Here is a 17,017-nt window from a genome sequence, read left to right as displayed (position 1 = left end):
CAAAGGTTCACTGTCCTGGAGCTGCTTTATGAGCCTGCTGGGTTAAACTTTAACCAGCCCTATCTCTCTCTGCCTCTCTGCCTGCAGAGAGAGGAACCTTTTGACCAGGGATAACAAGATCACGGTGCTCTCAGCCAGACACTGCTCTGTTAACTAAACATAGCAATTTACTGTACACTCTCAAGACTTCTACTTTTGAACAATAGTGCATCACCTTAAACTTTTCACTCAAGAATGTGTTTTTCTATGTAAGAAATAGGGCCACAATAACATGGGTGTACAGTAAATGAAATGACCGTGTAGTACTCTGATGACAACAGCTATTTATTCAGTTATTACAAACTGGGTGGTTTGAGCCCTGAATGCTGATTGGCTGACAGCCGTGGTATATTGGCCATATACCACACACCCTCGAGTTTTATTGCTTGTGTCATCCAAAATAATAAGACCAAAGGCATAGTGACCCAGTATCCTCCATTTCTCAGTGATATACCTGAAGGTAAACAAGCCAAAGTGTTTGCTGTTTCGTTTGAGCAGGATAGATTTTTAAAAAATGATTTATTGTCACATACACGGGACAGATGCAGTGAAATGTGCTGTTTTTACAGTAGTAAGAGAGAAAATGAGCTCAAGAGCACATTGACAGATTTGTTACGTTGTTGGTTCAGGTATTCTAACCAGCAACCTTTCAGTTATTGGCCTAGCGTGCTAACCACTAGGCCACCTGCCACCCTATAATACACTTAGAATACACAGGCAGCCACAGTCTCCCTGCTTGGTACACTTTCACCCTCTCAGGGCTTTCACCAGCTGTTCACATCAACACCACCTAGTTGGGGTGAATATTTTTTTTTAAATTTTAAATTTAACATGGCAAGTCAGTTAAGAACATTAAGAACACATTCTTATTTACAATGATGGCCTACCTCAGCCAAACCCAGACAACTGGGCCAATTGTGCACCACCCTATGGGACTCCCAATCACAGCTGGATGTGATGCAGCCTGGATTTGAACCAGGAACTGCAATGATGCCTCTTACGCTGAGGTGCAATGCCTTAGACTGCTGCTCAATAAGAGGTGTCATGTCACGTAGACCTGGTTTTGGTAAACAATATGTCATTATAAGAGACATATCATTAGTGAGAAACCATATTTAGCTTAAACAAAATAACATTTCATGAAACATTGGCAGTGCCTTTAATCTAGGTTTTGTGCATAATTGCTTTTGCCAATTTCTTTCCATTGGCAGATGTTTAATTTCCACACAAGTAATTGTTTTGTGTTTCGCAAAGCTGTGGCTCATGCCATTACTGATGCGGGAAAGGCAGTGTTATCCTGTCAACGAGGGAAACACTGGGTGTCACATAGTTTGTCCAGACATCCAGCAGCCTGTCTGACAAGTCTTATTGACTCTCTAGCGCCCCTGTGTGGTTGAACAGATAATCCCATAAGCAGTGAGTGGTGGTACCTTTACCGGTAGCTCACTTGAACCAAAAAGTGGGAAAGCTGGCCTGAACGTTTCCTTAGCATTACATAATTAATAATAGCATCTGTATCACGTAACAATGAGGCAGCCTTGCAAGAAATTCTGCTCCGTCTGTACATCCCAGATCCCATCTGTCCTTTTGTGTGTCTGAGGTTTTCCACTTCTGCCATTATTATTCTCGGTTACCTCCCCTGGTGCCATGCTCATTCAAACAGAAAACCACCAGAAGGGCATCCCTGACCTGGCATTGCTAATTAACTTTGTCATACACTCAGGAAAACTTCAAAATTGTGAGATACTGCGAATTCCGTAATACAGTCATTGTGAATGGATTAAAAGACAAGGCCTTGTATTCCATTTCTGCCTTGTGTGTTTCAATCATCTTCTGTTTGATGTGTCAGATATAACAACATGTAGCCATCCATCACAGAACAGAGAGCTGATATCAAAGAAAGTGGTTTTGGAGGAAGTCAACAGGATGTTATATGACACCTTCCTGTTTATTAAGGTACTGTGTGACAGATGGTTGGTCCCCATGTCACAGTACAGAACACTGCATGTCCCAGTCAAGCAAATCTACTGGGCATATCGGCTCTGACACACAGGAAATGAAAAAGAAACCAATCCCATCATTCCCGAAATGTCCCTACTTTGGAAAATGTTTTCCTGCATATGAACAAAACAGATACAACACAGTACAACGCAGTTTGGCTCTGACCATGATAGCCAGTCGCTTATCTGACGGACACCTAATCTCTACTGTCATCTGATTTAGGGTGCGAGGCACACAGGTCACACTGGGACAAACCAAGTTGTGGTGCATTTAATGAGGTGTGTCCAGCATATGATCACTCCATAGCTTTTTCACGATCATTCATCACTTACCTCGCAACATAAAGCACTGCCGTGTTGTTCCAAAACATCACGAAAGCCTTAACATGTTAGCATTCAATGCGCCACACTTTGTGCAACAGTTAAATGCATTTGGACATTTTGCTAATAAACGCAAAATGTGTCAATGTGTTTTGTCCCATCTGATGGGGATGTTGGAGGGCGTCCCCCTGGCTGGTCTCAGCTGCTCTGGGTGACAGCAGGAATGACAACGTGGCACTAAAACACTAACATGGAGGAATCCACTGTGGCCGAGTGGAGCAATTTGCCACATTCTCTCAGTCAGCTCCTCTTTGGTCAAGACGGCTTGTTTTCTGAGTTGTTTAAAAAATATATATATTTTTTTAAAACGAGGCCATGCCGTGTGGAACAAACTGAGGACTTCGGGTTAGATAACAATATAGGATGAACAACAATTGCTATGATATGGTGGAGCATCTTTATTGTAATTTTGTGGAATAACGAAGTTAGTTTCAGGCAGTGACAGTAGTTTCAACCCAAAAAGGTAGGCAGATATAATCAAGGCTGACAATTATTTCTCGACATCAATGTTGCATACAGTTTCAACCTCATGGGCCAGCATTATAATCTTGCTACCTACTTGTGTTACATTACGCCTACAAAGCAATTATAATTGTATTCAAAATGACTCCGCGTGTAATGCTAGGTACAGTGCTTCAAGCTTAGGTTCAAGGCATCGTTGCAACAGCTTGTTTAAAAGGGTCAGCAACCCATTGGTAACCCACTTTGCTGAGCAATATAGGGACAGTGAGGTAGCTTCCTGGTTGAGGTAGCTTCCTGGTTGAGGTAGCTTCCTGGTTGATCTTCCTCCACATCTTTCTATTTCTGCTCCTTGAGGCGTCTCTGAATATTAATGTGCTCTCCTAAACAGGCACTGTTTTTTAATGTGATGTTTATCGACTGGAGGAGACCTCTGTAGTGAAGGAAACTGTTATCTGTCTCTTTCCCTCTCTCTCTCTCTCTCTCTTCTCCAGCTTCTGAGAATGAGGAGACAAGCATACTGTAAGATTCAATACAAAACCACTTTTGGGATTTATTGGGATGAATCGGCCAAAGGAGACCTCATATCATATGCCTGCCCCTCCGAGTTAGTCGGTGAAATAGGGGGATGATGAAATTATTTTGATTCCTCAGGCAGTAGCTCACTGCTGAGAAGTCAAAGCAGTAGCAAAAGAGAGGATGGTTGTTAATTGCACTACAAATCTGGTTGTCAGGTCTGTTGGTTCCAATAGCGGATAGGACTCTGAACCCTTGAGCAAGTAATTCCACCTCGATTACTGCAGTAAAACGACATGGGAATTAATGGTTCATAGGTGATAGCGTGTCAGTACATTGCACACCAGAAGGGCTGTCATTTAAGTAAATCAATTATACATGACATGACATAATGACTGGCTGCTACTTATCCTTATAATGGTTGTTCGATCTAATGATCTAATCATCAGATATTATCTACAAACACTGGAATATTTTGGACTGAGAACCTATCAATGCAGTTAAAAACTCCGATCACCAAGATTGAAAAAAGCAGCACGTTCAACATATACAGAGCAAACTAGTCTGAGAAAAGTGTTGAGTATCTCTCTTCAAAAAAGCCTTCCTAAGTGCACTACAAACTATAAGCGTGTTCTTTCTTGATGCACTTCTCAGACAAATGTCAATTGTAGCCTGAGTAGATAATAATTCATTCATCTTTCTGTTCCTAATGGCTTCAGAGTAGCCGCAACACTGTCGAATGGGCAGTATAGTGGAATAGATCACATGGCAGGCCGCCCAGCCCTTCATATCAATGAAGCCTGTGTAGAGTAGAGTACATTACAGAAAGGAGCAACCTGATCTCAGAGCATTTTGTATTATTCTGTACATAAATCCAAAACACTCCACAAGCCTGTGTTACTTTTTGAATGATATGTTATGAATTCCAATTCGTATCATATGTAAAGAATTTGCTAAACATATAATATGTTGTGAATTTGCTAAACGTACTACACGTTATTATTTTGCAAAACTTATGATGTTACAAATTCTAGCTAGGTGGCTAACATTAGCTAGCTGGCTAACATTAGCTAGGCTAAGATTAGGGTTACGTTGATGAGTTAGGTTAAAGGGTTATGGTTAGGGTTGGGGATAGGAGAATGGTTAGCTAAAATGCTTAAGGTTAAGATTGGGGAAAGGGTTAATGTTACGGTTAGGGGAGGGTTGCTAATTAGCTAATATTGTCCATGAGATTCAAACTTGCAACACTTGAGTTGCTAGACATTCACATTTTCAGCTACCCACCCAACCTGGCCAACCATCCTACTTAATTTTTTTCCTCAAGTAACCATCTGTCTTATGCAACCATACCAAATGTAACATATCATACTAAGGCAGCCCGCCGCACCTCTCTGATTCAGAGGGGTTGGGTTAAATGCGGATGACACATTTCAGCTGAATACATTCAGTCGGACAACTGACTAGGTATCCCACTTTCCCTTTCCTTTCCTACTTTGGGGGTCCTGGATTTACATGTACTATGTTACGTCTAGTCTATGAGACCAGGCTGGAAGGAGAGACAGAGGCTCTATTACTGAGCTCTGACTGACTGACCACTGTGATGTGAGTCTGGACTGTCACAGCTTTCTTTAGCACACACTGATGGACAAGATACATTACTGTAGGTAACAATGCACTTACGTGCACAACGCCCATATTGCTTCATTTCTGTGTTGCATGTCTTCCCATTAATAACTCAACAGTGACGTCTTACATAATACATAATAGAGGACAGACTTTATAGGGTTGGTGGATGGCCAAATCGAAGTCAGAATAATAATAATGCAAGCAATTATGAAAGGAGAAACATGACTAAGCATAATACATATTTATTACATGAATCATCAAGGATATCAGCAACCCCTGTAAACAATTCAATATGCAAATTTGGTATATTATTTTAAAAAACTGAAAACTCTCTCGATTCAGCAGCTGCTCCAAGAACAGTTCTCTCTTTTTTAAGAGATCATCTTTTATCCCTCTGCTTAAAGAGACTGTCTGCAAATTAATACAATAACAAAGCTGCCAACCCGCCACTAATTTGGTAAATAGCTGAGGGATGGGTCAAGAGCAGTGGTTCCCAAACTTTTTATAGTCCCGTACCCCTTCAAACATTCAACCTCCAGCTGTACCCCCTCTAGCACCAGGGTCAGCGCACTCTCAAATATTTTTTATTTTTTTACATCATTGTAAGCCTACCATACGATACATTTATTAAACATAAGAATGAGTGGGAGTTTGTCACAACCCGGCTTGTGGAAAGTGACAAAGAGCTCTTATAGGAACAGGGCACACATAATAATATAATAATCAATAATTTTGCTCTTTATTTAGCCATCTTACATATAAAACCTTATTTGTTCATCAGAAACTGAATAACTCAGCACAAGTTAATGAGAAGGGTGTGCATGAAAGGATGCACATAACTCTGCAATGTTGGGTTGTATTGGAGAGAGTCTCAGTCTTAAATCATTTTCCACACACAGTCTGTGCCTGTATTTAGTTTTCATGCTAGTGAGGGCCGAGAAACCACTCTCACATAGGTACGTGGTTGCAAAGGGCATCAGTCTCTTAACAGCACAATTTGCCAAGGCAGGATACTCTGAGCGCAGCCCAATCCATAAATCTGTCAGTAGCTTCTGATAAAATTCAATTTTCACAGAGCCGCTTGTTGCAATTTCGATGAGGCTGTCTTGTTCAGATATCAGTAAGTGGACTGGAGGCAGGACATGAAATGGATAACAAATCCAGTTGTTTGTGTCATCTGCTTCGGGAAAGTACCTGTCACGACCGTCGTATGAATAATTGGACCAAGGCGCAGTGTGAGTAGAGTTCCATTTTAATGATAGTGAAACTTCCAAAACAACAAAGATATAATGATCGTGAAATACATAGCGCATAGAGACACTCATACAAGACAATATCCCACATCGCAGGTGGGAAAAAGGACACTAAGTATGATCCCCAATTAGAGGTAACGATCATCAGCTGCCTCCAATTGGGAACCATACACACACACCAACATAGAAATATAATAACTAGAAATGCCCCTAGTCACGCCCTGACCTAAAACACCATAGAGAACTCCGAGGGCTCTCTATGGTCAGGGCGTGACAGTACCTGCGTAATTGCGCACCCAACTCACTCAGGTGCTTCGCTTTATCACATTTGACGTTGTCCGTAAGTTTGAGTTCATTTGCACACAAGAAATCATACAATGATGGAAAGACCTGTGTGTTGTCCTTGTTAATGGAGACAAAGAAGAGCTCCAACTTCTTAATCATAGCCTCAATTTTATCCAGCACATTGAAAATAGTTGGAGAGTCGCTGTAATCCTAGATTCAGATCATTCAGTTGAGAAAAACATCACCCAGATAGGCCAGTCGTTTGAGAAACTCATCATCACGCAAACGGTCAGACAAGTGAAAATTATGTCCAGTAAAGAAATCTTTAAGCTCGTCTCTCAATTTAAAAAAACCTGTCAATACTTTGCCCCTTGATAACCAGCGCATTTCTGTATGTTGTAAAAGCGTTACATGGTCGCTGCCCATATCATTGCATAATGCAGAAAATACAGGAGAGTTCAGGGGCCTTGCTTTAACAAAGTTAAACATTTTCACTGTAGTGTCTAAAACGTCTTTCTAGCTGTCAGGCATTCCCTTGGCAGCAAGAGCCTCTCAGTGGATGCAGCAGTGTACCCAAGTAGCGTCGGGAGCAACTGCTTGCACACGCATTACCACTACACTACGTCTCCCTGCCATGGCTTTTGCGCCATCAGTACAGATACCAACACATCTTGTCAACCAAAGTCCATTTGATGTCACAAAGCTGTCCCGTAGTTTAAAAATATCCTCTCCTTTTGTCCTGGTTTCCAGTGGTTTGCAGAAGAGGATGTCCTCATTAATTGACCCCCCATAAACGTAACGGACATTAGGCTGAAGTTGTGCCAGGCCCACCACGTCTGTTGACTCATCCAGCGGTAACACATAGAGTTCACTGGCTTGTATGTGAAGCAGTAATTGTTTCAAAACATCTCCTACCATGTCACTGATGCCTCATGAAGCGGTGTTGTTTGATGAAGGCATTGTTTTGTTGGCCTTTTCCCCCAGCATTGTCCCAGCCATATCCACAGCAGCAAGAAGAATTAAGTCCTCCACAATAGTATGGGTCTTGCCTGTCCTAGTCACTTGGTAGCTCACCATATAAGATGCTTCTAGCCCCTTCCTATTAATGGTATATGTTGCTTTTATACATATTTTACTACTCAAAAGTCACCTTAATTCTCGATCAAAAAACTCATGTGGCTTATTTTTCTAATTGGCATGTTTTGTTTCTAAATGTGAAGGTTTCATTGAGTTGTGAGATAGTACTTTTGCACATATAACACACTGTGTGGCTGAGGAAAGATACTACTTCCAATATAAGTGAACCCCAGATCAATGTAGTTCTCATCATATTTGCGCCTCTTCGATGGTCCAACATCTCTGTCTGTTGTTCGGTGCATTCCTGGGTAAGGGGGCAGTAGCTCTTCGACTGCACCAGATTCACAACTGTCAGTGTCCATGCTAGCTGGGCTAACACAACATTTAGGATTACTGATGCTGGTATTGGATGTGCTCATGGAAGCAGAACAACTTGTGTCGTTGACAGGTGCAGGTGTAGTACTGCTGGTAGCAGCAGTACTACCAATAGAGCTGGTATGGACGCTGGCCTTACTGTTATTACCATTAATCCATTTTTGAGCAAACGGAATGAGCAGCAGCTACGTTTGGCTACATACGGACCATTAGGGGAATTCCCGCGAGAGAATAACGGTTAATGTGATTGGATGTTAATTATTTGACTAGGCTACCTGTATTTGACATTGTGTTGTTATTTCACTGAATGCAGATGGTTTAATTTTATTTTTCGCAGTGAAACGAGGCTACTCAGGTGAGAAAAAAAACGCACCCAAATGCATAGCCCCATTGGAAAATCTAAATGGACTGTTTGAAAATGTGAATACATTTTATAAAAAAATATATATTTTTATTATTATTATTATATATAAAAAATGTGAATCACATTTTTATTTGGCGTAACCCCGACGACATTGCGCGTTCCAAGATAAATGTAACCACTCTCAAATTCATAGACAGAGCTATTGATGCAAGGATTGACCACCCATGATACCAAAATGATAATTTTAACCCTTTTTGGAGACTATACAGTGTTAGTTAAGAATTCCATTGTTCTCCAACAAAGGCGTAAAACAAGCTTTTAATTTGGATTCTGATGCGGTACGACAATTGAACTAAGCTCATGGGAATGTATTTATATTCTTCCAGTATCAATGGGTATATACCATGAATTTAAAAGTCCAAAAATGTATGTAACGATCACAGGTTGCCCCTTCAAAGGCAAAGTCATGTTAAGTTTCATGGCTGCCTGCCCAACGTTGTTATTTTATTCACAGGCTCCCATCTCTTCTAGAGAACAGCTTATCGTCCCTGACAGTTTATTATTACCACGTCAAAAATAATATAATACAAGTGCTCTGACCTTTTCAGCTGAGCCCCACTCCTTACATGCAGACAGAGAGAGAGAGAGAGAGAGAGAGACAGAGAGAGAGAGAGAGACAGAGAGAGAGACAGAGAGAGAGAGAGAGAGAGAGACAGAGAGACAGAGAGAGAGAGAGAGAGAGAGAGAGACAGAGAGAGAGAGAGAGAGAGAGACAGAGACAGAGAGAGAGAGAGAGAGAGACAGAGAGAGAGACAGAGAGAGAGAGAGAGAGAGAGAGAGAGAGAGAGAGGAGAGAGAGAGACAGAGAGAGAGAGACGGAGAGAGAGAGAGGAGAGAGAGAGACAGAGAGAGAGAGACAGAGAGAGAGAGAGGGAGAGAGAGAGAGGGAGAGAGAGAGAGAGAGAGAGAGAGAGAGAGACAGAGAGAGAGAGAGACAGAGAGAGAGAGAGAGAGAGAGAGAGAGAGACAGAGAGAGAGAGACAGAGAGAGAGAGACAGAGAGAGAGAGAGAGAGACAGAGAGAGAGAGACAGAGAGAGACAGAGAGAGACAGAGAGAGAGAGACAGAGAGAGAGAGAGACAGAGACAGAGACAGAGAGAGAGAGAGAGAGAGAGAGAGAGAGAGAGAGGAGAGAGGACACACAAAAGAAAGACGGAAGGAAAGAGAGAGAGAGAGAAATAAAACAAAGGGAGATAGAGACCCACAAAGAATTCAAAAACAAATCCAATTTTGATAGACTCCCACATCTACTGGGTGAAATCCCACAGTGTTCAATCACAGCCGCAAGATGTGTAACCTGTTGCCACAGGAAAAGGGCAACCAGTGAAGAACAAACACCAATGTAAATACAAACCATATGTTGATTTATTCTCCCTTTTTTATTTTAAAATCACGGTTGTTTATTATCTATTTCACTTGCTTTGGCAATGTAAACATATGTTTCCCATGCCAATAAAGCCCATTAAATTAAAATGGGAATGTAATAGAGAAATTGAGGCAAAAAGACAGCAATAAATGGAGAGAGAGGAAGGGAGGGAGAGCTATAGAGACACGAGAGATGGAGCTGGAGAACTAAGGGAGGGAGTATCTCATTTTATACAAAAACCAATCATCGGGGTAGGTCGCTTACGGTTTCAGGCACAGTTTGTTGTCTTAAGCATTTGCCTTGAGAGATCTGCTTCAGTGACCATCTGGGAAAGTGCCCATTCGTGCACAGCGCTGGCAGAGACAAATTCCTCTCATAAGCCAAAGAAGATCAAGCTACTCTAACAGTTATGCTTTATACGCTTAGAAAAATGTATAGTAATGTATGCCAGTGTTAGTTAAAAAGGCATTAGAGCCACATTTCAGTGATCTGTAAAATGTCTGGCTGTAGCTTTAAATCTCCAGGCTTAGGTCTCCACTCTCTTCAAAGCCTTGTGAGAATAGCAGACATCCAGGGATGAATAACATCAAGTTTTTTGAGAGCTTTAGCAGTATGGGGAGCTGTGATGAAGAGGCATCTGTTTCATCCCCTGGTAATTATAGCAGGAAAATCTGTTAAATCTCAAAGAACAAAGTGAGAGAACTGTCCTAAAAATAAACACCTTCCAATAACCTCTGACAAGTCCAATTACCTCAAAATGTGTAAAGTGGATTGTGTATTTTTATTTAATTTTATTTAACCTTTATTTAACTAGGCAAGTCAGTTAAGAACAAATTATTATTTACAATGACGGCCTACCAAAAGGCAAAATGCCTCCTGTGGGGATGTGGGTTGGGATTAAATAAATACATAATAAAAAATAAAAATATAGGACAAAACACACATCACAACAAGAGAGACAAGAGAGACAAGAGAGATTACCTCAACTAGGCTGTACCCGCGCACACTGACTCGGTACCGGTACCCCCTGTATATAGCCTCATTATTGTTATTCTTATTGTATTACTTTTTATTTTAGCCTACTTGGTAAATATTTTCTTCTTCTTGAACTGCACTGTTGGTTAAGGGCCTGTAAGTAAGCATTTCACTGTAAAGTCTACACTTGTTGTAGTCGGCGCATGTGACAAATAAAGTTTGATTTGATTTGACAACACTACATAAAGAGAGACCTAAGACAACAACATAGCAAGGCAGCAACACATGACAACACAGCATGGTAGCAACACAACATGGTAGCAGCACAATGTTTTTTTACATTTTTAAATGTAACCTTAATTTAACTACATCATGATAGCCTACACCGGACGACTCTTGGCCAAATGTGCACCGCCCTATGGGACTCCCAATCACGTCGGGTTGTGATATAGCCTGGATTCAAACCAGGGTGTCTGTAGTGACGCCTCGAGCACTGAGATGCAGTGTCTTAGACCGCTGTGCCACTCAGGAGCCCACAAAACATGGTACAAACATTATTGGGCACAGACAACAGCACAAAGAGCAAGAAGTTAGAGACAGCAATACATCATGCAAAGTAGCCACAACTGTCAGTAAGAGTGTCCATGATTGAGTCTTTGAGTGAAGAGATTGAGATAAAACTGTCCAGTCTGAGTGTTTGTTGCAGTTCGTTCCAGTCACTAGCTGTACCAATAATATGTGTCTATTGCAGTGCACTTTGCCTGTGTATGTACTGTATTTGTGTCCTGTCTATTGCATCCCTCAGAACAACTTACCTCTACCACACCTATAACCGTAACACCCTACACCTTTGTCTGTCCAACAGATTCAGAGTGTTAATTTCACCGAAATTAAGTTGAACCAACGTGGAATAGACATTGAATTGACGTTTGTGTCCAGTGGGTAATGTCTTTCCTGTTTCTTTTCTTTCCTCTTCCCGAACACATTTTGTCCATTACACTTAGCCTTACAAATAATGCATTTAACTCTTTTTATATTGTGTATATATCCTGGATGAGAGGAGAGGTCAATAAACCAGACAACACTAAATTAAGGATGTGCTCATGAATCGATTAGTAATTTCATCTGGGAGGAATGCGGCAACTTTTAGAGAGAAGGACAGCAGTCTGGTGATTTTAATTGATTGGCACCATCTTCAAACTCTTAGGGGGCATTAAAGTCCATAACACCACCAGGCTTTTTATGCAAATATGATTTTATGCAAACGTCCAATGTATCGACCTACAGTATTTATGTGTCTTTAACCAAATACAGTAGGCCTACTCCATTAAAAAACAAATCTGTGCGTTGCTTTTCAGATTTCACTTTACATGTCCCTCAAATGCTTCAGAGCAAATGCAACTGGGTGCTTCTAATAGCCCGTTACTGTGGGCCCATTCAGGGCTGCTCAGCTAAAAGCTGTGGTTCCTCATTTTGTGTTTACGGGGCCATGCCGTGAGTGCTCTGTTCTACTCTGCAGTCCATCCGTCCTCACAGATCATTTCTGCCGGCCAGGCGAATGAGGTAAACAATATTGATTTTGAAACATCCTGTGTTCACTTAGATACTGTCTCTGGTTTCGATGAGAGAATATGTATGCATTACAGGAAAGAGGTGACTAATGTCTGCCCTGCCTGCCTCCTCTGAAACTCAATACCCGAAGTGGAGATAAGGATGGGCCAGAAGATCTATTGTGCCTTGTGCTCAAATGCCAATCAAAGCAGGATCCCCATTGTAGATGTCCTGAATGACAAAGTCAGATGAACCTTTTTCTGCAGTGGGCTAAATCAGCATCTTGGTAGTCTTAAACAAATCTACTTTGAAACAGAAGTATACACCTCAGACACATGGTTATGCTCTTTAAAAAAAAGACACCTAGACCATGTCTGTTATGGAGTTGAAATGTATTTAATTGTCAGTTTGCATTCCAATATTACACTTTATATAAATCACAGAAGACTGAAATATAACAAAACGGTTTGACATAGAAATACCTGGATTTTCAGCGTAAAAAAAAAAAGTTATTATGAAATAATTCTGAGATATTAATAACATTCCACCCATGAGACTACTAGAGGGTGATTTGGTCATTTGACTGAATGAAAGGGTGAAGACACTAGCAGTGAATTTTTACATTTGAGCAATGTTGGGGAGAATATGTGCCAGACCTGGGTTCAAATACATGTGTATTTAAATATTTAGATTTGAAATACTTATTTTCTGTGTATTTGAGTATTTTCAAATAATTTAGCAAAACCTACTACTTCTATATGAAGTATTTGAAAGTATTTTCAAATAATTTCCTATATATTGCCTACTATTTGAAACTATTTTCAAATAATACTTGCACCCAAATAGATTATTTCAAATACCCCTAGGACCAAACAGACCTGGCTTCAATTGCATGGTATTTAAATACAGTGTATTTGTATTTAAAAATACACGTGTCTGTGTATTTCAGTATTTCAATACATTCCAAGTGTATTTCCAAATACTTGCCAATATTCAACCACTTGTATTTTCAAAGAAACAATATCAAAATACTTACTTCGAAATATATTTTAAAAGAATTGAAAGACCCTAAATAGTATTTGAACCCAGGTCAGGTGTGTGTGTGTGTTTCTGTGTTTGTGTGTATGCATATGTGCGTGCGTTTGTGTGCGCATGCACACATCTTTCTCTAGTTGTAGCTACTGTAGCAGTAGGCCTATACAAAATATTATGGGTCACTAGCTGTGTTGCAAACTGCTACAGGTTCTGCATCTGTTGTTTTGCTCAACAAACATTAACTTGTGGTCATGTTGAGTTGTTACTGGAGATTCCTGCCTATTCAGAAGGTGTCTCTAAGTGAAATCGTCTGGTGATGCAATTTTACAGGAAATAGTCACATATTTATGTCCTTTGATAAACGACACAAGTTGATAACTGACAGAAAATATGGACCAACACAGCTGTTAACACAGCTGGGTGACTCACCATTCACATCACATGACACCTCCTTACATTTTGTAAAACATTTAGGGTCCACAGTATATGGAATATATTACATAGAAGTGCATTTTAAAGAGAGAGAGAGAACGATTAAAACATTTCAGCAAATAGAATTTGAACAATAATGTACACTGATCCAATGGAGAGCCCCCCCCCTCTCTCTCTCTCATTGGGGGCTACTTACATTAGCTCAAGGGTTTCATTGATGAGCAGTCAGGCAGACAGTGAGAGATAGCTCAGACAATTTCACATGGAAGTGCTGGATCAAATTACATAAAACTACGTCATCCACTGGCTCATATGGTCATTTATGCTATTTCAGGAATATAGTTTAGGGTAGAATGATTTTGGAAATGCTGTCCTATGTTTAGTTTCTGTTGTTCAACGTTGAACGGCAGTCTCTGCACGCATTGTGCTTGAAAGCAGGAGACATAATTGGTTTCTCATTGCGATATAACCATTAGTCAGTCCACCACGCGTGGGACTGAGGAAAAGCAGCACTCAGCATTCCCTGTCACCGTTACTCAACTGTCCTCCCTACAGTGAGCTGAACCTTTTGGACGATTTGATCTCCATATTTCTACCTCCGAATTTTTGAGTTTTAGTAGCGGATCGCATTGGATCCTATAGCATCTTTTGTTCCCGCCTGGAGAAAGTTTGTTCAGGTTCCAACATGAGTGATTTAGAAGAAGACTTCAAAAATATTATTTTGATAAAAGAGGAGAGAATTAAGGACATGGAGATGCGTCTCGCCGAAAAGGAAGAAGAGATCCACGAATTAAAACGAAAACTGCACAAATGTCAATCCGTTCTGCCCAGCGCGCAGATAATTGGACCTAGAACCAGGCGCGCCCAAGGCATCTCGGCGGAACCTCAAGCTTACCGAACCTTCCAGGAGTTAAACAGTGAAGCATTTCGGAAACATTCCAAGTCTGACAGGTACCACATAGTTTATTATTGCTACTTCACCATAATTGCCTACAGGGCACACACTGGTTGAATCAACGTTGTTTCCACATAATTTCACTGAAATTAAGTTGAACCAACGTGGAATAGACGTTGAATTGACGTTTGTGTCCAGTGGGTAATATCTTTCCTGTTCCTTTTCCCGAACACATTTTGTCCATTACACTTAGCCTTACAAATAATGCATTTAACTCTTTTTATATTGTGTATATATCCTGGATGAGAGGAGAGGTCAATAAACCAGACAACACTAAATTAAGGATGTGCTCATAAATCGATTAGTAATTTAATCTGGGAGGAATGCGACAACTTTTAGAGAGAAGGACAGCAGTCTGGTGATTTTAATTGATTGGCTCCATCTTCAAACTCTTAGGGGGCATTAAAGTCCATAACACCACCAGGCTTTTTATGCAAATATGATTTTATGCAAACGTCCAATGTATCGACCTACAGTATTTATGTGTCTTTAACCAAATACAGTAGGCCTACTCCATTAAAAAACAAATCTGTGTGTTGCTTTTCAGATTTCACTTTACATGTCCCTCAAATGTTTCAGAGCAATTTCAACAGGGTGCTTCTAATAGCCCGTTACTGTGGGCCCCATTCAGGGCTGTTCAGCTAAAAGCTGTGGTAATTTTATGCCGACAGTCACCATGGTGATGTAACCTGGAGAGAAGAGAAGTGAGGGGACAATGTTATGTCTGTTGTGATGAGTAACTTATTCATTAGACATATTCACCTAACTGTTGTGCAATGACGAGTGGCCCCTGTGATTGGTTTACTCATAGAACGTGCTCTAGAAATAAATTGGAACAGTTTAGACACATTGCCTTGTTGTTTAGTTGCTATGACATAATGTCCTCTCAGCTTGTGTTGTTTGGGCACCATTGATTACCGAATCCCGACGTACTGCTAATGAGCACCCAAGGCATCGTCTAAAGTTGTAAACAAGCTTTGTGGAACTGAAGTCACTTTTTGATCACTGTGCGCTGACCCTCACACACAGGCCTGCATTGAGTGCACTGACTGAGAGTGGTCCCATTCCACTGATATTTACAATCCACTGACTCTTGTGAAAGTGTATTTTTATCGCTGATTGACATTACGAGATCACTGTTGGGTACTTATACACTTCACTACAGTATTGAGTGCCCTGACTCAGAGTATACTTGTTATGAGTGTGCATCGGTGCTGATACGACTCTGGCTGCTGAGGGGAGAACGGCTCATAATAATGTCTGGAATGGAGTAAATGGACTGGTTTCACTCTATTCCACTCCATTCCAGCCATTATTATGAGCCGTCCTCCCCTCCTTATTATGAACCTCCACTGGACTGTACAGATAGTAAAATTGTATGTGTGCTTACTGTTGGCTCAGAAAGTGCCATGTTTTGGTCTCCTGGCGATACTGATACTGATGCACTAATTTCACTTGATTGGGAGATGTCACTGCCTTGTCACAGAGGAGCTTGATTCACAGTTTTAATAAGTTGAATCTATGACATCGTTCCCCCTTCTGTCTCTCCCCCTCTCTGTCTCTCGCTCTGTCGCTCTGTGTCTCTGAGTCTCTGTCTCTCTCCCCTTCTTGGTCTCCCCCCTCTGTCTCTCCCCCTCTCTGTCTCTCGCTCTGTCACTCTGTGTCTCTGTCTCTCTCCCCTTCTCGGTCTCCCCCCTCTGTCTCTCATTCTGTCACTCTGTCTCTCTACCTACATGTACATATTATCTCAATTACCTCGACTAATCTGTACCCCCCACACACTGTACCCCCTGTATATAGCCTCATTTTTTTGTGTGTGTTGTTTAAAAAAAAAACTTTAGTTTATTCAATAAATATTTTCTTAACTCTTATTTTTCTTGAAACTGCATTGTTGGTTAATAAGGGCTTGTAAGTAAGCATTTCACAGTAAGGTCTACACCCATGGTATTTGGCATACGTGACAAATAAAATGTGATGATTTGAATTGAGGTCCGACTCATGCCATACCCTTTAATTACACAGTAAATAAATCAAATCCAAATGTTTTTGGTCACATACACATATTTGCGTATGTGACACACCTACAGTTATACTCAAGTCTCATTGAAAGTGTTAACACTTTGCAACTCTCAAAGATCTCAGTGTGCACTGTGAGCCGTGTGCCAGTATTATAAACACAGCCCCACGGCTGTTTCTCCACAGACATAACAGAAAGTGACCACTGTCCCAGATATTCTCCTCTAGATATGCAGCTAATAACAATTGCCAC

At 40.9% G+C, this 17,017-nt stretch overlaps 1 protein-coding gene across 2 annotated transcripts in view; it reads left to right on the top strand.

Annotated features, from left to right (window-relative positions):
* Window positions 1-14,026: 14,026 nt before the first annotated feature.
* The window catches only part of LOC115106350 (cGMP-dependent protein kinase 1-like), a 223,847-nt gene continuing 220,856 nt past the window's right edge, over window positions 14,027-17,017 (top strand). For both annotated transcript variants that reach the window (XM_029628986.2, XM_029628985.2), the window contains exon 1: window positions 14,027-14,744. In XM_029628986.2, the coding sequence (XP_029484846.1) occupies window positions 14,479-14,744 (266 nt within the window). In that variant the 5' untranslated portion in view covers window positions 14,027-14,478. The remainder of the gene's footprint in view (window positions 14,745-17,017) is intronic.

This window comes from Oncorhynchus nerka, linkage group LG23, assembly GCF_034236695.1.
Source record: "Oncorhynchus nerka isolate Pitt River linkage group LG23, Oner_Uvic_2.0, whole genome shotgun sequence".
In the NCBI taxonomy this organism is placed as follows: Eukaryota; Metazoa; Chordata; class Actinopteri; order Salmoniformes; family Salmonidae; genus Oncorhynchus; species Oncorhynchus nerka.
The sequence above is the reverse complement of the archived record's forward strand: the minus strand, read 5'-3'. Positions and strand labels throughout refer to the sequence as shown.